This window comes from Stenella coeruleoalba (genome assembly GCF_951394435.1).
Source record: "Stenella coeruleoalba genome assembly, chromosome: 20".
Taxonomy (NCBI): domain Eukaryota; kingdom Metazoa; phylum Chordata; class Mammalia; order Artiodactyla; family Delphinidae; genus Stenella; species Stenella coeruleoalba.
In genome coordinates, this window is record NC_137166.1 from 21,186,561 (window position 1) to 21,212,271 (window position 25,711).

At 46.2% G+C, this 25,711-nt stretch overlaps 2 protein-coding genes across 15 annotated transcripts in view; one reads left to right on the forward strand and one right to left on the reverse strand.

Annotated features, from left to right (window-relative positions):
• LOC307179510 (uncharacterized protein) overlaps positions 1–25,711 on the reverse strand; it is a 511,372-nt gene that overhangs the window by 475,819 nt on the left and 9,842 nt on the right. For 11 of the 13 annotated variants that reach the window (XR_013825403.1, XR_013825404.1, XR_013825406.1 and 8 more), the window contains 3 exons: positions 23,483–23,565; positions 23,049–23,281; positions 19,612–19,718 (listed from right to left, as the gene is read on the reverse strand). Coding sequence is in view for 1 of the 13 variants with exons in the window: in XM_079908744.1 (XP_079764870.1) it covers positions 3,083–3,236 (154 nt within the window). In the remaining 12 variants the exon portion in view is untranslated. Of the gene's footprint in view, positions 1–3,082; positions 3,746–19,611; positions 19,719–23,048; positions 23,282–23,482; positions 23,566–25,711 lie in introns of those variants that run through there. The other 2 variants (XR_013825413.1, XM_079908744.1) reach the window with 1 other exon arrangement.
• CDH11 (cadherin 11) overlaps positions 4,906–25,711 on the forward strand; it is a 140,996-nt gene continuing 120,190 nt past the window's right edge. For both annotated transcript variants that reach the window (XM_079908740.1, XM_079908739.1), the window contains exon 1: positions 4,906–5,160. The gene's annotated coding sequence lies outside the window, so the exon portion shown is untranslated. The remainder of the gene's footprint in view (positions 5,161–25,711) is intronic.

Below are 25,711 nucleotides of genomic sequence, written 5' to 3' on the forward strand. Positions count from 1 at the left end.
AGGAAATGCACCCAAGAGATGTTTTCAATTTAACAGAGTCTGACTTAAAAAACTCCAGAATTTCAGCTCTGGAAGTATCCTCCTCAGAACTTACGTTGAGTAAGCTCTCATTTACAGCCACGGGAACTGAGGCTCACAGAAAGAAAATTACTTCCCCAAGGTGATTCAGTGAATTTGCAGATCTAGGACATGAAACCCAGGGCCCCTGCCCCCAAGGCTGGCACATCTAATTCTATATGACCCATGACAGGCCTTACAGTGTCAGTAAATTTTGAACTGCTAAAATATTCTTGACCAGAAGTTTTATTACTGATATCATTTATAATAAGATTAATCTCCATCATTATTATAATTCATACTGTAACATGACTCCTTTCTTGCTCAGGTGATTTAAGGTGTGACAATAATCAGACCTCACAATTAATAACAGTAATTAATAACTTTCATTTATTGAGCCTCTGCTTTAAGCACAGTGCTTACTGCTCTAGGTACGTGGGCACATTTAATCCCTGCAACAATCTAGGCACAGATAACAAGCCCCATTTTACAGAATTGGAAACTGAATCTCACAGAGATTAAAGTCTTTGCTAGTAAGCAGCAGAACCAGGAATCAGACTCAGATCAAAGGCCTGTGGTCTCCTCACTTATCTGTGGCCTCAGCTGTGGGAATCTCTATCTGAAGTGCCCGGTTCAGAACAGGCATACCTGTTCAATCTTTCTCAGTGTTCTCCCCCTGCCTGGGGAAGGCATGATGCGGGCCTACTGCAATGGGATAAAACCATCTCCCTATTTGGATCCTGCCTCACTTTTTATACCATTTACCAAAGGATGCCTCTAGAGCAGGAAACTTTGAGAAGGCCTGGGGTAGCCTGGGGCTTCTAAGTGAAAACAAGGAACTGACTCAGCAGGGCCTGGCTATCTTCAGAGTCTGAGGACAGAGGCATCAAAGGGATGAGAGCCTGGTAACTTTGATGAAGGAACCAACAGGAAATTACCAGCCTCTTGCTGACAAGGACAAAGACAAGAAAAGGCCCATTTGAGCCTCATCTCTGTCTGAACTGAAAGAGTCAGGAAGCAGAAGGGACCGTTCAATCCTGCCTCCAGAGCAACCCTGAACCCTGGCTTCCTCCCTTGAAGAACAAGGTGAAGGAAAGGTGAGGCAAGTTAAGATAAACACCCAAACTTTTGGCTGCTGGATGAACTGAATCTTTTAATTTAAACTGTCAGTGGGTTCTTTTTTTTTTTTTTTTCTCTTTTCCTTTTTTAATCCAAACTGTAATCACACAATACTCCACCCAAGTGCTTGATATGGATTTCTAAGACAGATCCTAACATAGTCATACAAAAATCCCCTCGGAAATGTGCACTTTGTACTGTGTCTATGTGTAGGTGTGTTTAAAATGTCACGAACTGGAATGCCTAACTCTAGTTCCCAGGAATTAATCACTTAGAAGAGTGATAGGGGGGAATTAACTTGCTTTAACACTTATAAGACTCTCCAAAGCAATCGCCAAAATAGAACTTGCTGAATAGAAGTATGGTTATCTTTCCATAAGAACTAGAACTCTTCTTTTTTTGTTTAAACATTTATCTCTCTATAAAACTGCCTTGCAAAAAGTTTTTCCCGTGGGGCTCAGCTGTAGGTCATAGATACTCTGGGAATAAAGGTGTAAAAGAAATTTTTGCCTTTCTTTTTGGTTACAATTCAATGAATTTTAATAAATGTATAGATTTGTGCAACCATCATCATTATCCAATTTTAGAACATTTTCATCTCCCAATAGTGCCTTCATGCCCATTTGCCGTTAATTCCTATTCATACCAAGACAACCACTGATCTGTTTCCTCTCTATAAATTTGCCTTTTTTGAATATTTTATATAAATGGAATCAGAAAATATCTGGCTTTTAGCATGTTTTAAGGGCCATTCATACTGTAACATGCATCAGTATTTCTTTTCTTTTTAATGCCGAATACTATTCCGTTATATGGATATACCACATTTGTTTATCCACTCACCCGTTGATGCACATGTTAACTGTTTCCAGTTTGGGGCTATAATGACTAACGCTGCTATGCACATTCAGGCACATGTGCCTGTGTGGACATAAGTTTCCAGCTGTCTTAAGTAGACTCCCACGAATAAAACTGCTGGGTTGTACAAAGGAATACTGACTTCTGCTATACACTGGGTTCCATCTGATTCAGGTGTGCAATGTCAGTAGAAATCTACCAAGCAATTTTTTTTTTTTTTTTTTTTTGCGGTACGCGGGCCTCTCACTGTTGTGGCCTCTCCCGCAACGGAGCACAGGCTCCAGACGCGCAGGCTCAGCGGCCATGGCTCACGTGCCCAGTTGCTCCGCGGCATGTGGGATCTTCCCGGACCGGGGCACGAACCCCTGTCCCCTGTATCGACAAGCGGACTCTCAACCACTGCGCCACCAGGGAAGCCCTACCAAGCAATTTTTAACATACTTTTGAAAATCCGCTGACGCTATCATTCACGGAAGGGATGGTCTAAAAATAACCGACCACCACCAACAAACAACTGCTGTCACTTAACGAATTCTTAACCAAAAAGCAAAGAACACATTCCGGATAATGTCAGGTCAAATGTGACAAGGCTCATCCTTGGTCCTGTCTCCAAAATGGAATTAATGAAACTTTTCTCACGGATCAAGCGCTGTCCTAACCATCACCAATCCCCGACATCACTGTATACCTGCAATTAGACTGATGAGGCCTTCCCGTTCCCTTCCTGTTTCCACTTTCACTTACGTGGAAAGCATGAGAAAATTCAGACAAGCATTAGTAGACAAGGGCAAACTCCGAGTATCTCTGAGGGAGAGTGGGGCCTTGTTCCCTCCTCTCCTCTGTAACTTCATTTATAAGTGGAAGCGTTGAGGTCAGAGCACCCCATCACCATGTACTGCCCCTTCAGAGTGCGGGGACCTGGGCGGTGGCGTAGGACATACTAAGCCCATACAAAGTTTTAGGGCTTAGGGCAGACAGAAGTGGCAGATGAAAAGGCAGGACCAGAGAGGATGATAAAGGAAGTAGGCAGAGTGTGGAAGGGACCAACCTGTGGAGGGAGAAGAGACAGGCACCGCGTCCCACTCACTGCGCTCTCGGGGAAAGCGCTCCGCCTCCTCGGCCTCGCGAGGGCCTCGCACCGGCACGTGTAGGGCGAGGGTGGGGGGGTATGTAGCGCCCAGAGGCCTGTCTCCTTGCGGCATTTGGGAGGTAAAGGGGGCCCACTTTACCTCCCAGCGGGAAACTCACCGCCCCCGCCCCCAGCCGAGGAAACGGCAGTTTAAAGGCCACGGCCACACGGAGGGCGAAGGACGCGGCAGCTTGGCTCAGGACGCCGGCTGGGGCGGCGGCCGACGCCTCAGGGATCCCGGAGTCGCCGAGAAGCCGGCGGGCGCACGGAGGGGCGGGGGCGTGGTAGCCGGATGGCCCCGCCCCGCCCGTCGCCCCCGCGCGCAGCCCAGCGCAGTCCCTTGCCGCGTGCAAACGTGAGGGTTCTGCGTGCAGCTGGGACTCAGGCGAACAGGGCTAGGAGCCCGAGAGCCGGCTTTGGCCGCCCCCACTCACCTCCCACTACTACAGTCCCTTCCCCCTTCGCGCACCCTCCGAGGCTTTCTCTTCATTCTTCGACCTCATTAGTGTTAATTCCTCTACTCCTCTCCGCCCCTCCCGCCCGGCTTTCCCTACGCTTCCTCCTTCTCCTTCTTCGCGGGCCCATCACTCCTTTTCCGTCCTCATCCCCGTCCCTCCTGGGATTCCTTTTCCCCATTATCCGTTTGCTGCTCATCTTCTCTCCGTCTCTGCTTTGTCCGCCGCCCCCCACCAAAGGAACTTGTTCCGGCCAGGGGTTCCCACCAGGTCACAGACGTCCGCCTCCACCCTAGGGACGGCGGCGTGTGCGGGTCCCAGCACCACTCCCGAAGCACGAGCGCCCCGCCCAGTCCCTGGCGTGATTCCGAAGCCGAGGCCCCGCCAGCCTTTTCTCCCGGCGACTCGCGAGGGCAGGAAGCAGGCCCGGGGCCCCCTCCTCCAACGAGTCCTCCTGGAGGGCTACGGGGGCCACCCAGGGAGGATGCAGGCACTGCGCCCTCAGGCCCGGTCTCCCGCAGAACTGCACTCTCCACCGAGCCGGGGCGGGCGTGCGGCGAGGGGGCCTGAGGCAACAAGTGACGCTGTGTGCGGGCGGGGGCCACTGTACCTGCCTGGCGCGGGGGCCGGGCCGACCCTGGCTAAGCGATCCCGGCACCCGCCTTCCCCACACTAGGCTTTGGGGATGGGGGGAGGGGAGGGAGAACTGGGAGAGAACAGAGACGTGGTTCTTCCCAAGTCCAAAGTCTCCCTCCCCCCGGTTTCACCACCCGCGCCCCAAGCAGAGTTTGCTAGGCATGGGGAGAGGGAGTAGGGCAGAAGCCACCGACGTGGAGGGATCTTTGGAACGTGGGGCGATGGGGTGAGGAAGCACGATGCCGGATTGCCTCCCCCACTTGGCCGACGCTTTCCCCCTACCCACCACCCAGGCCTCCTGGGCCAAGGGCCCAGCCTGACCAGCTGGAGCGGATTTGGGCGAAGGAGGAAAGAGGGGCCCCGGAGCCCTCCCCAGTATCCCTGTGCCGCCCTTCCTGATTGGCTGTGCGTCCCTGGAGCCCAACTTCAGTCGCTCCGGACTCCGTCTGAGCCCCAGGGGAGCCGGAGTGCGGCGACCCAAGGCGGGAAGGGGGCGGCCACGAATCCCGGGGGCTGACATCCCGGGGGCCCCTGGGGGGAGGGACGCGGACGGGCCGGCCCCCGCAGCCTCTGCGAGGCCCAGCTCGCCGCGACTAGCGGCCTCCGCTCCTCTCCACCCCCCGCCCTTTCCTTCCCTCCCAGCGGCGGCCTCCCTCCTCCTCCGCCCCCCCACCCCGCCCGCCACCTCCCCCCGGTTTCTCATTCCTGCCACCAGCGCGCTCGGCGGCTCATTCCGCGGCCGCCGCCAGACGAGGGGAGCGTCGCGAGCAGATGCCGCGGGGGCCGCTCGCAGCCGCCGCCGACTTGTGAATGGGACCCGGACTAGGGCCGGGGCTGACACCGCTGCGCTCGCCCTGCGCCAGATACCGACGGCCCGCACCTCGTGCCCACCCTCCAGGGCCCCAGGTGAGGCGCGCCCCCAGTGCCTTCCTCTCGCCTGGATGGAGCTTCTTCGGGTGGGGTGGGGGTGTCTCTGGATGAGAATGTTTGGGGACGGGGGAGAACTGACTCGAGACGGTTTCACTAATGCAAAGCAGAACCGGGGGGAGGGCGGAGGTAAGATTTGTTTAAAAATCGAAAAGGAAGAAGGGAGCCAGCTGTGGACGCGGGCAGCTTAGGGGGCAGAGGCGCCAGATGTGCGCTCCAGCCTCTCCCCCAGCTCCGGCCTTTTATGGGGTCTGCGCCGAGGCCGCGAGACAGGGGCTTTGCACCCGGCTGGAACTAGAGGCTGCAGAGCTGCGCTCCGGACACGCCGACTGCCCCCGGTCAGGTCTCCGGGGAAAGTCGCCCCCGGCGCGGTGCCCGCCCGCCCGCGCTGCGACTCTCTGCGAAAGCGACGACATGACCGCGCTCTGCAGGATCCCTACCCCTTCCTCCCCATCCCCGCCGAGTGCTCCCGGGGACTCAATTCCTCCATCGAGACCGCCGGGGAAGCCCCGGAAAACCGAAGGAACCCAGCTCGGGTCGGCGATTCCCCCGGCACTTTTATAGCGTGGGTTTGGGTCCACTGACTGCGGCTGGGGCTGCCGACTGCGATGCGCGCGCCAGCCCTCAAGCCGGAGTCTCTTCGGGGGCTCGGGGGGCCGTTTGTAAGCACCCGCCAGCTCAAGGGGTGACCCGTAAGCGGCTCAGACTCGGGCTCGGCTCTGGCTGGGGCTTGGCGGAGCTTGCCGGGGTCAACGTTAACTTTGCGAAGCGAGCCTTCCCCGCAGCCTGCGCCTCCTCCCGGAATGCGCCGAGCCTCTCCAGCTCCGCACGCACGGCCTCCCTCCCTCATGTTTGCCCCGGAACGGGAGCCGGGGGTGAGGAGCTTGGAGAACCCCGCAGAACGTGGGGTCCGGCGAGGAGAGCACCCCTCTCCCCCTACACCCGGGTACAGCTGTAGGAGGCCTGCCTGGTGCTGTGAAGAAAAGAGTCCCCAGAGAAATTGGGGTCAGGGAGGCCCCCGGGTCGCTCTTCTTCATCCCTTTCTTGCCAAGGCCTTGCTCCTTGCTTTCTGGGCGGAGGGGGGGCTCGGGGGCGATTGTGTCCACACGCCTCCTTTTCCCGGGTGAAAGGTTTCGAAATGCTAGAAAAAGAAAGCCCTGTTGCTTTTGCTGATAATGCAGCAGGAATTTCACGGGCCAAAGCACTGCTATTAAGAAATTGCATCTTTTAATTATTTAATAATGCCATCCCTGCATGACGACGGGTCATCCCTAAGGGGTGGGGTGGAAGGTTGTTTCTAAAATCCTGCTGCATGTAGGTATACATCTGCCTATAAAGTCTTCCCTCCCGTTTCCCTCTAAAGAAATCGTTTTCGGATGGCTCTGCAATCTTTCCTGGTTTTCCTCTTCCTATCATTCCTATCAGTTTCATACGAGGCAGAGTAAGTTTTCGATTTAATCACAGGGAAGACACGATAATTAATCTGGTGAGAGGATGGATCGATTTATCACTTGGGCTTACAGCAAACATCGATGGTTTTGCGGGGTGTCTGGATTTCCCGGGGACCGAGGTGTAGAAGTGTTCTCAGGAGCGAGGATCTGCCAGCATCGCATGAGCACATTTGCCACGCTGGGCTCTGAGAGCTAGAGCCTAATACCATGAGAGAGAAGAGAAGAGGCTGACCTTCATTTCATTAATCCTGGAATTATTTTCCCTACAAATACAGAGATACAGCCATCAGAACCCAGAAGTAATCACTGCCCAACCCCAGCTGCAGGGAGCCTGGTCTTCTTCCAGTAGAAGAAAGGAATAAAAGTTGCAAAACAAAGAGACAGAGGGTTGGGGCCAATGCCAGAGGGACCCTGAAGCTCCTGGTCACTAAAGTTCCTTAGTCATGAGCTCTAATTCAAAGTTTTAGAGTTGGCCAGTGGGCCTTGGAATTCAAACCTCTGTGCAAGACTGAAATCCTGCCTAGTACAAAGGAATGTGAGTAGTTTTCAAGTACAGACCAGGAAAAGGCATCTGAGAGGCCAGGAAACTTTGCTTGAGTGAGAATTATCTTTACATCTTGCTTCTGAAACACTGCAAATTAATACATTTAAAATGTCTTGCAGCTGCACTTTATTATTAATAATTATTATTACCATTGTTTTCCTTGTTATTTCAGAGTCTGTATAAGCTGGTCATTTTATTACATTGTCAGAAAAGAAATAAATAAATAACCCTCCCCACCCCTGGGGGAGGGAAAATGAAGAGCCGCACTGAACGGACTGAGATAGGATAATCTGTTGAGGCCCAGACACGTAGATTTGCTCAAACTGAGCTTATTGCTTACTAGAAAAATAGGCTTTTGAAATAGCTCTAATTGAAGCACTGGACCATCTTGATAGCACTTCAGAACTTTCATTATGTTCAGCATTCTTATCGAAACACCAGACAGTAAAATTACTACAAACCTAAATTCTGTTTTCAATTAAGATGCAATATTTTGTTAATTTGAGAATTTTTTAAAAAGTTACATCTGTTTTTTTACGACCCAGAACTCATGTTTCCTCTTTGCAGTGTTGGCTGTGGTTGTGTATGTGTGTTTGTTTATTCGTGTGAAGAGGAGGGGCAGGGTTGGAGAGCCATGCTGTGATTTGGGGGAATACAGATCAATTTCATGGTCCTTTAATGCACTTGTCTTCATAATTCATGGTTTTTCTTCCACTTTGAATAGAATTACATGGCTGCTTTGTAAAGATTCTGGTTTGGGGACCCTCATATGGGAAACGCCATGACTTTGACCTCAAGGCTTGATTTACAATGCCAGAGCTACAGTCCCATAAGCATAGTGTGTCCCAGAACCTTGCCTGTGAATGTCTGTGACTTATGAAGTTGACAGTTCATGTAAACTTTGATCTGTGATATTCAAAGCTATTTTCAGAACCATCTAAATATCTGCAAATCTGATTTTAGTCTGCCTTCATTTTCTACACATTTATGTAGGCAGATGTTCCAAAAATATGATCATTTCGTTTATTTTCAATATTGATTTTTTTCACTTTGATCATAAGAATACCTTATCATTAAATAGTAATAAGACAGTGGTCTATAGAGTTTGAAAGTAGGTAGCAAATCTTTTTTTCTTGAAGTGTCAAATTTGCAGAATAACTATAAATTCCAAAGTTTTTATTTTCCCTAGAAAATCTCAGCATTGTGTAAATTCACCAGCCAGTGGTTTAAGGGATTGGAATGTGTTTGGGATGTTTTTCCCTCTTATGCAATTGGTCCTTGTTCCATAAAAAGTTACCTGATTTGTCAAGAACCCCTGTTCTAGATTTACCAAAACATCGTAGTTGTCAGCCTTTCCAGTCCAAAGTTATTACCCCTGAAATATGTAAATATCTTTGGTCTCTCTCTGTCTCTCTATTTATAGATATGTGCGTGTGTGTTATTTAAGGGACTAGGGGAAAAACATCAACAGGTCTGCTAAAAAAAAATAAAGCTGGAGAAAGTTGGACAAATTCTGGTGCACCAGTAGGAATGAGCTTTTCCATCAGGATTACTATGATAGCCATCCACAGCCTCCTCTATGGGCAAAGAAGGACTAAAGAAGACACTCGAGGAGGATAATTAAGCATCTTTCTGCTATAATTTTACACTGACATTGAGAGCCTTGTGCATCTCTGGAAATGGGCTCCTTCGCGGAAGATTGCACTTTTGGCCACTAGAGGGCAATGGCACCCTTCTCCAACTTTGTGCATGAGGCCCATCTTCTTTTGAGGGCACCATGAAAAGCGGTTTTGTTACCAGCAGCCTTGTCTGGACCTCTCAGGAGAGACCGAATTCAATCTAGCTGTGGTTCAGGCTACCGCTTGAGCAGTTTGTCAGGATTAACATCTTTCTAGTCGGTGGATCCCCTTACCTTTACTCTCTTCCCACCTTGGAGCTTACTAGAAAGTTGCAATATCTGAATCTTGAGATGTCTGAGCAGGAGATGGATGGGGGCTGGGCTGTATGAGAAACAAGGTCAGTTCTCACTGAGTCAGTGATCTGGGAGGATTTTCTGCCTCTTTTTTTTTTTTTTTCTTCCCTGCAAAAAAGCGTCATTTCAGACTCTGAGGGGAAGAGAATGAATAAAGAAGAAAAATATTAGTGAGATTGCTGTGATATCATTGCCTGTTCTTTCAAGAGGTTTTTGAAGACGTCTGCAAGACATTTTTAATTTGCAAAAAAGAATAGCACTTTGATCTTTGGTAAACACTTTGGGGCCTGGAGTTTTAATAAAACAGTAAATGTTTTACTACTACCTTTAAACCATTCTTGATATTGCTGTACAAAACCTAACTTTAGCAGAGTGTAAAATTTAATTCAAGATTGGTCCTCATGCCCTGGAGTTTAATCATTTGACTTTTTTTTCCTCCTCAGTGATATGGAAATTACTGCTTATGATTAAATTGCGTATTCCAGGCTGCACAAATTTATATTTGTTACTGTTTGATAGTGTCATTAGGAAATTCAGAAGAATGAAACAAAAAACTAATGCTATATTATAATTAAGAGGAAAGCTCTCTTTAAAAAAATAAGTTCTGTCTTAAGTAGATTCTTATTTGTATCTTTTTTTTTAAAACTGAGTCCAGTTGCCTCCCTGGTGAATCAGCAGTGGAGTTCTTTGCAGCTCTCAGTGTGTTGGAATGCATGGGCAGTTGATGAAGGAGGGATCAATGCAAATGGATTATGGGAGGGAGTATTAAGTAACTCAGTGGAAAGTAAGACAAAGTGTTTTGTAAACCGAAGCTCACTTACGCTGGACAGTTTATTTAACTTTTAAAACGAAGGCACTTTTAAATTGTAAGTGCTTGTGAATAATGCACGCTCATTAGAACTGGAGGGAAAATTTCACTGTTATTTGGTTTAATTAGCCGTCAGACAGTCACAGAGTTCCAAGATGCTTATAGAGATAAAGCATTGTTCTCGAGTCTCTGTGGTCAGGGTTTCTGCTCAGGCAGAGAACCTAGTACACAGGATGTTAAATGAGATGGGAGTCTGAGAGAGAAGAAGAGAGGAAAGGAAGAAAGAGGAGGGGGAAAAAAAAGAGTGTGGGAGAGACTAATGATGCTGTTTCTCATGGCAGGCCAAGGACTGGTGTCTCTCTCCCCTTTCCTCTCTCTTTCTACTCATTTAGACCATGTGAGGTGCTGAATCCAGAAAGCTGGCATACACAGCCTTACAGGCCACAGTAAACAGTGGCCAGAGCCTTATTCTATTGCCGCCTGGCACTGAGTACTCATCAAAGGATGTTGTGAATAAGCACTGCCTTTTTCTCGAAGTTTTCTGGTTATTCCAGTTGAAGAAAAACCTTCATTTACTCCATGAACCTCCTTATTTTCTGGAAATCCTCCTGACACGGTCCTCTGCACTGGCATGACTTCGCAAATTAAGATTACTTCTCCACGTTCACTTTTCTTGAAGAAAATGGCCACCATGATGATCATCTAACATAGCAACCATAGCAGTGGAGGCCCCTACCTGAATTTAGTTTAAGACACACAGAGATCTCTTTTCAGCCATTGTTAGGCTCCACCAGTGAGATCAAACAGTGAGAATTCAGAGCAGCATCCCTGCCATGGATGCTGTTCTATTCTCAGTAAGAACAAGCATGGATGAAGGCAGGGATAGACATAACCTCTGATCATGGTACATTCACCCCCACCATGATCTCTGCGTTATGTGTTACTGCTGATCACATCCTGAACACTCCGGCCTGTTACCATCATCCCCCAGGCCTGGACCACCTATTCAGACTTAGAGGCAGTATTGCCAAGCGGCAGGGCCAAGATCAGGGTGAGGAGAGTGAGGCTAAGACATACAAGTGCAGAGTTAGATCCTGTCTGTATTTATTTATTTATTGGCCACACCACACGGCATGCAGGATCTTAGTTCCCCGACCAGGGATCAAACCCGCACCCCCTGCAGTGGAAGCGTGGAGTCTTAACCACTGGACCGCCAGGGAAGTCCCAATCCTGTCGTTATTGAAAATGTTGATATTTTGCTCATTGTGGATTTTTTCTAGTGATCTTGATTTTTTAAATATTTCCTTAAAATATTATTTATCTTGATTACTGAGTTTTTTGGCATCCCCTTATATTCTGTCCCAAGGACAGAGCTCCACCTGACACCCTAGTTCCAACCCTGCCCAGCAGTTTGATTCTTCTCAATTCCAGCTCCACTGCTTACAAAGTACTAACCAAAAATGAGCTACCTTACTTCTGTAAGACTCAGCTACCTCACCTGTGAAAATGGAGCCCCTCACAATACCCACGTCCTAGGACCGTTGTAAGGTAACATAAGGATTGGGTTCAATGCCTGGTTCACAACAGGCACACAGTGACTGCTCAGGCCTTGTTGTCCTCTCAGAAGGAGACCTGAGTTTCACTTTTATAGACTAATGGTGGCAGGTAGAAGTTCTTCCTCACAATTTTTAGGCCAAAGTCCTTCACTAAACTTTCCCTTTGGCTTGAGGCCTCTCCGAATTAGTGACAAATTGTTTATTAGTATCTGCCTTTTTAAAAAAATCATTTCATAAGTTTAAGTGACCCATCCCTCTTCCATTTAAAATATTCAAGAGGCAGTTGAGATTTTAGAGATAAGTATGGCTTTTGAAAAGTGCCTGCCTCCTTCCTACCTTTGCATTTTCTCCCCGCTTGTTTTTACATATGGGTTGCTGTGGAAAAGCTGCCCTGAAGTAATATCTTACTGGGAAAGCTTGCTAAGCATGTGATGTTGAGATATTCCTCACAAGGGCTGCTTCCCTTTAAAAGGGACGCATTACTATTCCAGACTAGCTTAAATGATCATTAGTCTCTTGATAAATTGTCGCCATTCCAGAATATGCCTGTTTGTTTTTCAGGTAAATGTAGTTTGGGGTTTTCAGGAGGGTGAGCAGTGACGGTCTGACTTGTGGAAAGACTGCAGCTTGAAGAAGCTCTTGCCCTGTCTGCCGTCTTCCTCGGGCCCGAGCAGAAGCCCAGGGATTTGGCATCACGTTAAAAATAGCAGGAACCGTCACCCCCACGCAGCTGTTGATGGTGCTCTGTTTTCACACCCAGTATCACAGTCAGGCTGGGCTTTCCAAGGCTCCTGGTTCTTCCAGATTGTCCTGCTGTGTCCCATCTGTGGCCTCCTTGTGTCATCTGTTCGTACCCCAGGCCCTGTGCATTCGTTCCTGAGTGCAGGGTGCAATGAAAGGAAGGCTCTGCCTGTGTTTGCTGGGAAAAGGGCAGGGGAGAGAGCCAACTTTATGAGACGCTACTCTGTGAAAGGTGCTGCACCCACTACCTCCTTAATTCTATGCCGTCACCCCATGAGGAGGGTACTGTCAGCTCCATTTTACAAGCGGGGAAAATGACCCCCAGGAGGATTCCAGACACTTGTCCAAGCTCACCAGGCTGAAGGAAGGAAAGCTGGGTGTCCGAGCCTGTCTGACTCCACATGCCCAGCAGCGTTCTGCTCTGTGTGACGTGTGTGGCAACCCTGGGCCTCCTCAGCTTCCTGGAGAAGAGCAGCTGGACAGAGAGCTGAGCTGACGGCTTGACCGTGTGCCCCTACAGGATCCCAAATCTTGACCGTAAAAGGAGCCTCTGAGATCTTATGGTCTAACTCTCCCTCTCAGCAGGTTTTCTGCTTGCCACTCACCCTGCGGCTGCTTCAGTGTCCTGATGACAGCACGCTAGCGACCTCTCTGGAAACCCATGACATGAGAGGGGATTCATTACCTCTGCTCCTTAGAATGCCCGCTCATATGAGGAGCTAAAATACCCCTCTGCTGTAACTTTCTCCCAGCAGTCACTTTGCCCCTGCTCGCCATCGCTTTTTCCTTCTCTGACAGCCCTACAAATATTTGAAAATGGCATCCAATGACAGTTAAAATCCAATAAGAAGTATTTATTGAGCACTTAGCTAGTTTCGGGCACTGTGCTAAGAACATTCTATAACATGAGACTTATCCACAGTGACCCTACGAGCTGGTAAAATGATTGCTAGCTCCTTACAGAGGAAAAACCCAGACATTCCCAGTGTTCCACAGGTGGCAACTGGCAAAGCTGGGATTCAGACTCGGGCATCTGACACCGAACTTAACCCCTAGGTCCGTGTGCTCTGCCATTCAGTGCTTCAGCTAATCTGGCGAGATGCAGTTTACAGACCTCTCACCGTCCTCATCTCTCCCTTCTACTTCCACTCCATTTTGTCAATGTCCCCATTAACATGTGACATCTTACATCAGAGTCTCTATTGAAGTCTAACCACCATACGGTGATTGGACCTCCTACTACCTGTAACAAGGACTGGACATCCCACTTTACCAAGTAGAACTCTCAGGAATCAGATGTTTGAAGTCATTAACTGAACTATCAGCTATTCCAGTCGATCTTCTTTTAGCGATGAGGGTCCAGGGACCCAGAGAAGAGCCATGGCTTGCCTGAGGTCACTGGGTGATTTAGGAGCAGAGGGGAGCAAGAACTGGGGAGTGGGGGGTCTTGGCTCTTAACCGGATCTTTTACCACTATCTGAAAGCAGAAGCCTTTTTATTTTTTCTTTAGAGTCTATATACCTGTGGTCTGATTCTTATTTAAACAGATCATTGGTTCAAGTATATAGATGTGTATATATATAGATAGATAGATAGATATATGTATATGTATGTATTCACCCTGTAACATCATTTGGCAGTTAAATCGTAACATCTATATATGGGGCTTTGCATGAATCTGCTATTTGGAAGGCAGGGTCAGCCAATGCAGTGCCATTTGATAATATTTTGCAATATGTACCATTTGACTTCACCCTTCAGCTCTGTCCTATCTGAAAGACATCTACCACTAATACCTCCATTCCAAGTTTCCAGAGATAACAGAGTAGGAATGGCATCCTCACCTTGCCACCCCTAAGCTTTCACAGGGCCCTCTGGCAGGGTTTGGTTTGAACTCCATCTCAAACTCATTTCTTTGTCCCATACTTTATTGAAAGGCCTGGGCTGGGCACAATGAAGTGGTCAAATCACAGGGCCTTCCTTCAGAGAGCTGACAATATCAATGGTGCAGAACACACTAGGTCTGTCTGTAACATCTCAAGGCCTCATACTGTCCATGCTGCAAAGGAAGTATAAACAAAGAGGGCCACAGTGAGGACAAGCCACATGCAGTTTAATGACCAGGGACGGTCTGGGGAAGGAAAAACAGCGTTGCACTCCTGCATGGTAGGAGGGGACCCTAGAGGCCACCCAGACCAACACGTTATGCCATTCCTGGCTACCATGTGGTGATGGCTGGAGCATCGTTAGTCATATAGAGCTCATTGCCCCTGGATGCAGACCACTGAGACATTAGGAGCTTTCACTTCTAGAAATACTTCCTTAGGTTGAGCCAAACTCTGTCTCCCCAGAGGTTGCATTCTTTGGTACAAGCCTTTGATGTCATGCAGAATAGATATAATTCTTCCTCCCCATTGCAGTTATTCAGGATCTAAGTTGTCTTCCAGGATGCCTTCTCCCTGGTCTTAACATCTCTAGAATGAACACCCCATTCATTTTTGCTCTAGCCCTCCTCGGAGGGAAGGACTGAAGACAGAAATCTAGAGGCAGCTAGACTCTAGACTATCAACTCCCTTCTACACACTTCTTTTATTGCATCCCGAGGCTACATTACATTAGCTTTTATTGCCAGCCACATCACCCAGAGGACTTATGCTCCACAGTTTATTTGTTTATTTGTTTTTCCTTATGTGCTGCTGTTAGGTCACATTTCCCCACCTGTCCCTGTGCACATAAGACATGATAAGGCACCTTCAGCCGTGCTAGGGAGTCAGGCTGCCTTGCTTCAAAGCTTGCCGCTTCCCAGCTGTGCAAGTCACTATATCTATTTCTCAATGTCCTGAACTGTAACGCTGGGTTAATGATATCTACCTTATAGGATGGTTCTGATATTAAACAATATTAATATATAAAAAAGTGTTTAAAGAGTGCATGGAATGAGGTTGCTGTTATTATTATCTCTGTTATACTTCATATCTATAGTCTGGGTCCATTGATCCAGCCTTCCAAAATGTTTTTTAAATTTAAACCTTTAGTCTCTTGTCCAGAATATCTGTCATCCCTCCTAGCCCCATGCAATAGGTTGGTTTACTCAGACACCTACCTTTCTTATTAGAAACAAAACACAACACAACAATTAAAAAAAACAGAATAGAAGCAGGGACAGAATCTTGTTAAACTACTGAAGACACTCCTTTTGAGTGATTCCACCCTGAAATACAATATTCTTCATGTTACTCATTTCTTGTAATGCATAATTGCCATTTTGTTTGCTTGTTTGTTTGTTTGACTGCATAGCACCCAAACCCCCTTCCTGTGTTTGGAGACTAACCCACAATAAGACTCTTTAGAAAGAAAGCCCTCCTTCTACTCCACAGCCTTGAAGGGCCACAGAGTTGCTTCCCTAGCTCTCCTGGAAGCTAAAATGCTGATTCAACTTCCCAGTGTGCTTTAAATTTGGATTCAGTATCTTACACTTATGCTTGTGCACGTGAGCACGTGCACACACGTGCACACACACGCACACACAATCACTGGTCATGAAGAACTCCCTCTGGTCATTGTGGCAGTGACTGCTGTATCATCAATTTCCAAGGGTAACCAGGGTGGTGGAGCAAGCTATCGCTACCCGTGTTCAGCGGGGACAGCCACAGTGCCCTCACCCACCTGGTTCTGTGGCAGGATCTGGTCTGTGGTTCTGACTGCCCAGGCTCCTACATTCCTGACCATTTTCTGACCCTGCTTCTCTAGTCTTCCTGCAAGCACTGTGTTACCCAGAGTCTGTATCTGTTGCTTTGAACTAAGAAACCCAAAAGGCTTCATTTCCCTGCATATCCTTGCAAGACTGTTGTAAGAAAACTTATCCCCTGCAATACTGAGTGGGGTATCTGGCTTTTGAGTTCCTCTCAAATGCTTAATAGAATGTTGATAGACAGATAGATGTTAAGGTGTGAGGATAGAGCAGAGAAAGCCCTTATTAAACATTGAATGGTCCAGTTTGGGTTGAGCAAGAATTGGGCAGGATGTCAGGACCTAAGCAGAAGCCTAGTGATAGGCTCAGGAGCTCAGAGGATGAAGTAGGATTTCCATAGGCAGCCATGGTGGAGAGCATAACTGCTAGGCATCTGAATGGCAAATGGTCTCTTGGAAAGAACAGGGCAGATTGTATGGTAAAGTGGCCCATGGATGCTGGCTCTGGAACCAATGCAAAATTCCCAAAAATATTATCCAGAGAAAACTAAGGCCAGATTCAGGGACAAGAGTCCAAATTGTATTCCTAATCTAAGGGCAGCCAGATAGAAAGGAGTATTCTGAATTCAGAGCCAAAATCTTGGAGAAGGCAGGATGGAATACATAGGAGCTCTCTAGGCATTGATACGAGCACAAAGGATGCCCCCATAAGAATGGGCAAGTGACCTCACCACATCCCAGCTTCTGGAGGGGACAGCTCCCACACCCTCCCAGCATGCTGGCCTCTTTGTTGGCCCAAGGATTGGAAGATCAGGTGGAAGCTGTCAGTGCTTAAATTAGGGCAGATTAGGGCAGCAAGGAAAGACAGAGGAAAGCTTCCTCTGCAGCTGGTCCCTTATCATCCCAGGACAGCCTAACCCACTGCTGAAAGGAATCAGCGTCATCCTTCCAGAGAGTGGAGCTTTCAGGGAAGCTCAGAGTTTCAAAGCTTCTGAGACTTGCTAGCCCGTCTGCTGGGCCAGGGAGTTAAGCCACTGAACGGTTCTGATGTTGTGGCTGACGGCACCCCTTGCCCAGGCCTGAGCCAGCGGTCACCAAGCTGCACAGAAGTCTTGGAGCTGTGCATTTCAGCTTCTGTGTGGCACTCCCTGACAGGTCACCGTGGACACAAATCCAGATCATAGACCAAGAACGACCAACTAAACATAGGTGAGGCTGTTCGGGCAGCTACATCGATAGTTATCTTTCCATTGTCTAACTTTTTAAAGCACGCATATTTAAAGGTTTTAAATATTTAACAACATATTTAAAGGTTTTATAAAATAGTTCATTGACAATAGCAGCAAAACTGTGTTTAGATTCCAAATCCAAATTGAAAATCCGGCGTACTTCATGCAAACAACTCCAATTCACAACACTTTCCCCTAAGATATCCCAATAGCGAAGGGAGCTTGCTCTTGAACTGCCTCACTCCACCGTATACTTCATATATAGACACACCTGCAGTATAAGGTGTAGTTTTCATTTTTATTATTATTCTAGGGAACTTAAGAAGCACTATGTAAACGAAGCATCCTATTAGTATTATTATCTTAGAGTAAAAATTGCAATTTAGCAGTTAGAACTGGGCACACTCGCCTTCAAAGTAATGCATTGGCGATTCTTGTGTTTTATTCATCACTGTTCCTCCTGCAAACCTTACAGAGAATCTTCAACTTCAGCAAACCTCCACAGTGCGTTTGGGAGCATTAGTCAGGAGACTAATGCAGCCTGAGAGGATATGTCTCTGAAGTGAGGGATGGATCCTGCGGAATCATTTCAGCTGCTCTCGCCATGAACCCCCTCCTGCCGTGCCCCGCATTGCAAGCCAGAGAGGGACCCGGTTTTCACTTACACAGAGGCATGTCTCATGTTCTTTTCTCATTGGGTGCTTTTCTTCTGTCTCATTTCCCATGAATGGAGAAAGATAACCTGTCAGCAAGTTTGCAGCCAATTGCTGACAGATTTTCCCTAATAGGCTGCCCTGTGGTTTCCTCCTTCTAGGCAGACCAGCCTAGTGAAACCCTGGTGTTCTGATAAATAGCTGTGTGGCCTTGGGCAAGCCAATTAACCTCAGTTTCCTCATCTGTAAAGTGGCCTTTTGGGTCCTTTCCAACTCTAAAATGGTCTGGCTCTCAAATCTTCCACAAATTACTTGGCATGGTGCCTTCTGACCGTCACATCTCAGCATTCTGGAGAAGGAGCCATGCAGACAAAAACGCCAGGATGTAAATGCACAGCTTTGTTTTGCCTGCTGGTGATAGTGGGCAGAGGAGGCATGCAGGGTGGTGAGTTTGGGACTCTTTGTGAAGTATGTTGCATGTCAAATTTAGGGCTTTGGACTTCATTCCCCAGGTTCTAGGGAGGCTTTGCGAGTTTAGAGCAGGGGAGTGATGTGTTCAATGCTTTATTAAATGATTTCTGGACCGGCATTGAGAAGAACTGACAAAGGGGCAGAGACTCTAAACAGGGAAACTGACAGGAAGCCGGGAGTAGAGGGCAACATTATTACAATCAATCACTGATGTGTACTGAGCATTTACTATGTGCACACACTGTGCTCAGCACTTTCCATAAATTATCTCAATCCATCCTCACTACAACCTTAACGAGGTGGAAGCTATAATTATCCCCATTTATAAAACATGGAAACCAAGACTCAGGGTAGTTAAACAACTTTCCCCAGTGTTATGTCTCTGGTAAGTGGACAATCAGGGATTTGAACAGAGAGAATTTATGTTCTTCACTGCTCTGTTACAGAAAGACAGACTCAAGAGGCTTCCAGGATAGGTTCATGAGACTTGCTACTGATTGTCAATAAGGAATGGGAATGGGTATTTTGCCAAGCGCTTACTGAGTGCCTGCTACTGAGCCTTCCAGAGATTATCTCTTTGCATCTTCCCAATAAACCCCAATATCACACTGATAGACAGTTGCAAAGGATTTGAACCCAGGACCTGAAAGAACCAGAAAGCTTTTCCTGTGACTCTTCTAATGCATCCCAAATTGCCGGATTCTTGGCTTTCTCCCCACCTGCGACGATTTATAGATGACACCAAATATTGTTTTCTGTCATGTGCTCATGCGACTTAACTATTTTAAAAGATGTGTTAGGCAGAATAGAAGTTGTGATTCCATGATCCATGTTCTCTCTTGATATTTTGGTTCCTGTCTAGCCCTGGCATAGGTGAAGGGAAGATGCCGTCAACAGTGTCACAGAAGAACATTTATGTGGCACCCAGGGTTCAAAATGTGTTTCTAGGGGATGTTGAGAGAAGACATGTAAACCCACTCTTTGTCCTTCAGTGGGCACTCTCTCCTTCTGCAGCAAAGGTGGGAGAGTCACACCGCAGCTGCTCTGATGCATATTAATAAGGACCCAGGTTTCTGAGAGATAAAAAAATCATCTACACTGGATTTGAAGAGGACAGGAAGATTTGACACTCCAAGCTAGGACTCAAAAACCAATGCAATTGCAAACACCAACCTGCCAGAGTCTTGTTCAAAGAGATGAAGTCCACAGGGTCTCTGTGCTTAGTATTTCTTTGTCTGCTCTCATATTCTTTGAGCATTTTCATCTGTAAAATGACCCATCCATTTCCTCATCCCTAATTTGTTAATCAACTCACCGTGGGACAAGAGGGAACTCACTTCCCTTGTCTGGATTTGTTTCCTCTTTTGTAGAATAAGAAGGTTCCAATGGAAAACTGCCTCCCTCAGGAAGAACAGCTGAGCTCTGTTTAAAAAAGTCCAAAAAGAAGAGTCAGTCACCTGCTTGACCCAGAGAATATACCTGTATTATTCTCCTCTTAACCCAGCTCCTGGACTTCAGATTTTCATTTGGACTGTGAAAACCAAATGGGTGGTAGGCTCTTGGAAACTCAGAACTTAATCCTCAGCTCTGGCAAAGAGCCTCCAGAACCTGTTCCCTAACTCATTTAAAGCAAGGGTTATAAAAACAAAGCAAGTGAGACAAGCTTTGTGGGTAAGAATGTCAATTGATTAAATTCATGGAAATAGCATCACTCCTCAAAGATTGCCTGCCTTTGCTTAATGTTGAAACTATTGATACTATCTCTAGTATTGTTTCCCCTGTTTTTACATTTGCATGGGCAATGACTCAACATTTTTTTCTGAAGGTTGTTTTCTTCCTCTGAGAAAGTTACATTGACTGTATGGGTTTGGCCCACTGATCATGCCTCCTCATGCAACGCTGATTTGGATGCAAAAGGGAGCTATTTTAGAAACAGTAACTTCACCTGCTTTGTTGCACCTCCCTTCAGGGCTCAGTTGGGCTTGCTACTGGAGAGCATTGAGAATGCCATTCACATGCTCTTGAATGTGAGAAATTGTGCTAATATAACTTTAATTTTTGTACCAAATTGAACAAAACTAACTAAGAAAACTAACTAAGAAATTAGTTTGTTGGAAATAATCATGGCTCCTGCAGAGGTGCCAGGTTGGCTAGTTACTGAAATGTGACTGTTACTTTGTGAGGTGACATTTGTGTTGGGCGGGTGTGTAGATGGAGGTCATCCAGCGTGCTGGACCCGGTTACACCCCCTGGGGGATTCCTAGGGGCCATTCCTGGCAGAAGCTTACCCCAGGTAGGAATATTCCCTCATCTCCCACTGTATTTGGCTCCCCTTCGGCCTCATTCCCAGTGCCCTGCTGGGCCTTGTACAAAAACAAGACAAAACAAAACAAAACAACCCTTTATGTAAATAGTTTGATTTCTATGACATTTATGCTTGACCTTAAATAAAGACATTGTGACTTGATGCTGTGTCTACAAAGGTGACCCTAGGGATACAATGTAGTTTGGGAAAGACTTCTGTCACTCATTATATTGAACATGTAGAAACAGATTTTAAGTCTATTATCTGTGAGGCCAGAAGTCTTTTGGCTCATATTTCATAGGCTAACTTTTCTTTTTTTTTTTTGTGGTACGCGGGCCTCTCACTGTTGTGGCCTCTCCGGTTGCGGAGCACAGGCTCCGGACGCGCAGGCTCAGCGGCCATGGCTCACGGGCCCAGCCGCTCCGCGGCACATGGGATCTTCCTGGATCGGGGCACGAACCCGTGTCCCCTGCGTTGGCAGGCAGACTCTCAACTACTGCGCCACCAGGGAAGCCCCCCATAGGCTAACTTTTCAATGTTATTTCCCCAAAGCACTCAATAATTTTTGCAGGATCCAGGACACTGCTAATACTTCTGAGTTTCCGAAGTCAGCGTGGGTTCCTCCTCATCTTTTGGGGTTTCTCTTTTGACCTAATGCAGCACAGAGTGATATAAATTCAGTATCCTCTCAATGCTCTGTTGTGCCTTCATAACAACAGTAAAAATGTGTACCATTCCTTGATGATCTTGGTAACGTGCTTTAAGTTCATTATCTCTAGTTCTGTGGACAGCAGGGAAAGTCTGATCTGAGTATAGAGCAATGATTAAAAGCTCACTGTGAATTAGGTTCAGACTAGGAAGGTTGAGATTTCACTGCCACCATTTTTCAGCATGTGTGGCCATGTGTATATAACTTATCCTTTTTTTGTATCAGTTTTCTCATCTGCACCGTTGGGGTGACAATGGCATCTACAAAGATCTGAGTACTTAGTAAACGTTAGCTAGTAATCTGTGAGTGAGAAGTGTATTGTTATTTCTGTTCTGCAGAGAGGCAGTGGAGATGCAGCGAGTTTAGACACTCTTGCCCTGGGTTATACTGCGAGTGACACTGTGGATATTGTATCCAAGTTCAAGGACTCCAAATTCATTTGTTCCTTTCTGTTCCCTCTACTGAAGTTGACTCAGCTATTGTTTCTCTCTTCCACCCCAAACTCTCATCTGGATTTGAGGGGTAGTTTTCCATTGCTTATGAAGGTTTCATGCTGTACTTTTTAAAAAAAACTGCCATAAATAATGCTCTCTTTCCCAGCATGACTCGTATTTGCATAGCTCTGAGGATGTTAAGAACTCAATTTTCTCCACTAAATCCTTTGTTTTTGAGCTTTTGTATGTTTATAATTGAAATATCAGGACAAGGACGATAGCTCTCTAAGCCAGTGCTGTCGAATAGACATGTAACGCAAGCTACCAATGTGAGCCACACATGAAATTTAAAATTTTCTAGTAGTACAAGTAAAAAAGTAAAAAGGAGATATGTGACAATTGTAATAATGCATTTTAAGCCAATATATCCAAAATATTATGATGCGTAATTAATATAAAATGACTGATGTGATATTTCTCATTCTTTCATACTAAGTCTTTGAAATCTAGTGTGTATTATACACATAAAGCACATCTCAGTTGGAACTAGACACATTTTAAGAGCTCAGTAGCCACTTGTAGCTAGTAGATACTGTGCAGATAGAGCAGGTCTTAATTTTTCAAAGGACAATTTATACAACAAAAAATTTTTAAACTATTGGTGAGGAAGATGCTCTGTAAGACACATTATTATGTTATCTAATTTTATTCTCAAAACAACCCTGTACTTTCACCCTTATTTTTCAGACAAACTTAAGGCTCAGGTATGTAACATGCTTATCATTATGCAGCTGGCAAGATGCAGAGCTTGAATTTGGATTTCACAGGGAATTCCCTGGCGGTCCAGTGGTTAGGACTCCGCACTTCCACTGCAGGGGATACAAGTTCAGCCCCTGGTCAGGGAACTAAGATCCCGCAAGCCGTGCGGCACATCTCAGTTGGAACTAGACACATTTTAAGAGCTCAGTAGCCACTTGTAGCTAGTATATACTGTGTAGATAGAGCAGGTCTTAGTTCCCTGGTCAGGGAACTGAGATCCCGCAAGCCGTGCGGCACAGCCAAAAAAAAAAAGAATTTAGATTTCACAAATTTTGTCTCCCTTTCCAGGGCTCTTCCTACAATACTGTAACCACCTGACGATGATGATGATGGTGATGCCACGATGATGAAACATTAGTAATCTTAGCATAATACTTCTGTTAACCCCCGGTATTGGTGAATTTATAACACTTTCTCTTACATTGTCTCACTTAAGGTTGTGTTTATTCACATATGATACACAACCCTTTAAAATAAGTACTTACATCCTAAATGAGCCCTGAGCAGTTTGCAGATAGAAAGGTCCAAAGCAAACCAAGAAGATGTGATAACTCAGTGACCCAGCTGCTTCCAATGCCATGTTTATCCAGGAAATCAGATTCATGTGAAGGTTAGAGAGAGTTTCAATGGAACGAATAAAGTCTGAACAGTAGGGAGATGCAGTGTGGTGCTTGGGCCATGTGGGTACACACGTATGTGAACATGCTTGTGTTAAGACCTGGACAGAGGGAGACAAGGAAGGCACAGGAGACAGGTTCACACCACATGTCAGTCTTGGCACCTTTTGAACCACAGCTTCCTTAGCCCCCTTCTTTAACACTTCTTAGCTCCATTGCAGCTCTCCCAAGTCTCCACCCCAAAGCTGGGTCTAACAGAGGGATCCACAGAAAGGGGGTGGCCAAGATAGAGTCATTCTTACCTACACCCAGAGATAATCCTGGCTTCTAGAAGTAGGAGTGAGCTAACGTTGACACAAGCTTCAGACCTTGCAGTGTGGGCTACCTGCGCACAAAGCAAAATACATTAGATTAAAAATGTGTCATCCATCAGTCCATACATTTAGCGAGTTTTCATGATACACTGATAATCCGTTAGGCTGCAGATAAAAGGGCGGGCAAGACAGACATAGTTTCTACTCTTATGGAAAGCCAATAAAATAGAAATAAATGAACAAAATATTTTTTCAGTAATGATGAGTGTGATCAGTAAAACGTGACACTGTGATATGTTAGGAAGTGACTGACATTTGAGAATGACAGCCACTCTCTCTGCCCATCCCTGCTGAGGAGTACAGCTGATGAAGATGAGGAAGGTGATTGTGATGTTACTTACCATTATTGGGGGCCTCCAAAGTGACGAGTAGAGGAGAAGAAGGAAGGAAGAAGGAAAATAGAAAAAAGAAGAAGAAAAGTGAAAAAGAAGGAAGGCAGGGATGGAGGGAGGGAGAAAAGGAGGACAGGATATCAGTGTCATGGCCGACATTTTTCATGAATGATTACAGGGAATCCCAACATTTGTTCTGAGAGTCAGGTCCCCTCATGTTGAAGGACAGCCCCAGAGAGGGAAAGGAACTTGACCAGCAACACAGGTGAGGTCAGGGCTCTGCCAAGGGCAGAATCTGGGCCTCTTGGTCACGGCATGTGTGTTCCTGCCCATGTCTCCTCATGGGTGTTCACTGCCTTTATGCCAGGGACGGTCTGTCTTAGCAGTGATGTAGTGGGGTAGTGGTATGCATCTCTTGGGGCTTCTGAGAGGTGGATGAATGTGTACAACAAGTTTGTGTAAGTAAATGGTTGAAATGGATAGATTTATTAGAATATAGTTCCTCTGAGTAATGAAAAGAAGCTTTGAGATGATGCCTGGAAGAATACAGCCCACACATATTGGAGGGATTGCTTTGAGGGAAAGTTATTAGGTTTTCACTTCTGACAGTATAAAAAAAAAGCAACTAAATGTCCATATCAGGAAGAAACATTTACATTAAATCTGAACTTCTGCCTTCATAAGAGATGTTAACTATTAGTGGAAGAACAGAGAATTGTTTTCTCAGAGGGCATTAAACACAGCAATTGTCTACCCACCTTTCGTATCACCAACAAACGCCATTCTGGTGGAGATACCCTGGTGGCCCCTTAATCCAACTTCCTTAAATTCACTGTCTCTTAGGTTTTCTTAACAAATTTGAAATTTTACTTTTGGATGCAGGTAAGGAGACAACTGTCATTCAGGGGAGTTAAATTGTGTCCCTGACTGCTGTCAGGAGATTGTATAACCCCTTCCATTTCTTTTGAGTATGAAATTTTCTGTAGTTTCCCATTTGTAAATATTGATGTACGCATAGTGCCTCATCCAGGATTCTATGAGGAAACGGAATCAATAGGATATACATATATTAAGAGATTTATTGAGAGGAATTGGCTTAAGCTATTGTGCAGGTTGGTGAAGCATGTCTGAAACCCAAAGGGCAGATGGGCAGGAAGGGCAGACGGGAGCTGTAGGGTGTGAGCTGATGCTTCAGTCCTCAGGTGGAATTTCCTCTTCATTAAAGAAGCTTCCATTCTCTTCTTAAGGCCTTTCAACTGGTTGAATCAAGCCCACCCAGATTATCTAGGATAATCTTCTTTACTTAAAGAAGATTGAGTCTAGAGTTTAATTACATCAACAAAATACCTTTGCAGCAACACCTCGATTAGTATTTGACTATATAACTGGAGACTGTAACCCAGCCAAGTTGACACATAAAGCTGACCATCACATGTAGTAACTACATTTTCTAAAAACTGTATTTTAGATGGTGTAGTATAGTAATCAAAGGGTATAATGAGTATGAAGGAATGTAAAATATGGTATTTCTCGTAACAGTGTGAGAATATGGTCGGCCATACCCAGCTATCTAGAGCTCATCTCTTCCAAAGATGTTTGGAGACATCTTTGCATACAACCAATTAGTTGTGATTCTGTCTTGAAACTCACTGTGATGTCACACTGAGAGGCAATGCAGCAAACTGGACAGAGCTAAGAGTGAGGCCAACCTGGACTCAAAGCCTCGCTGTGCTATGTAAGAGCCATGTGAGTGCGTCTGTGACTTAACTGCACGAGAGAATAAAACACTGCCTCGTAAGTTCTGGTGAGATTCGCTTGAGACTTG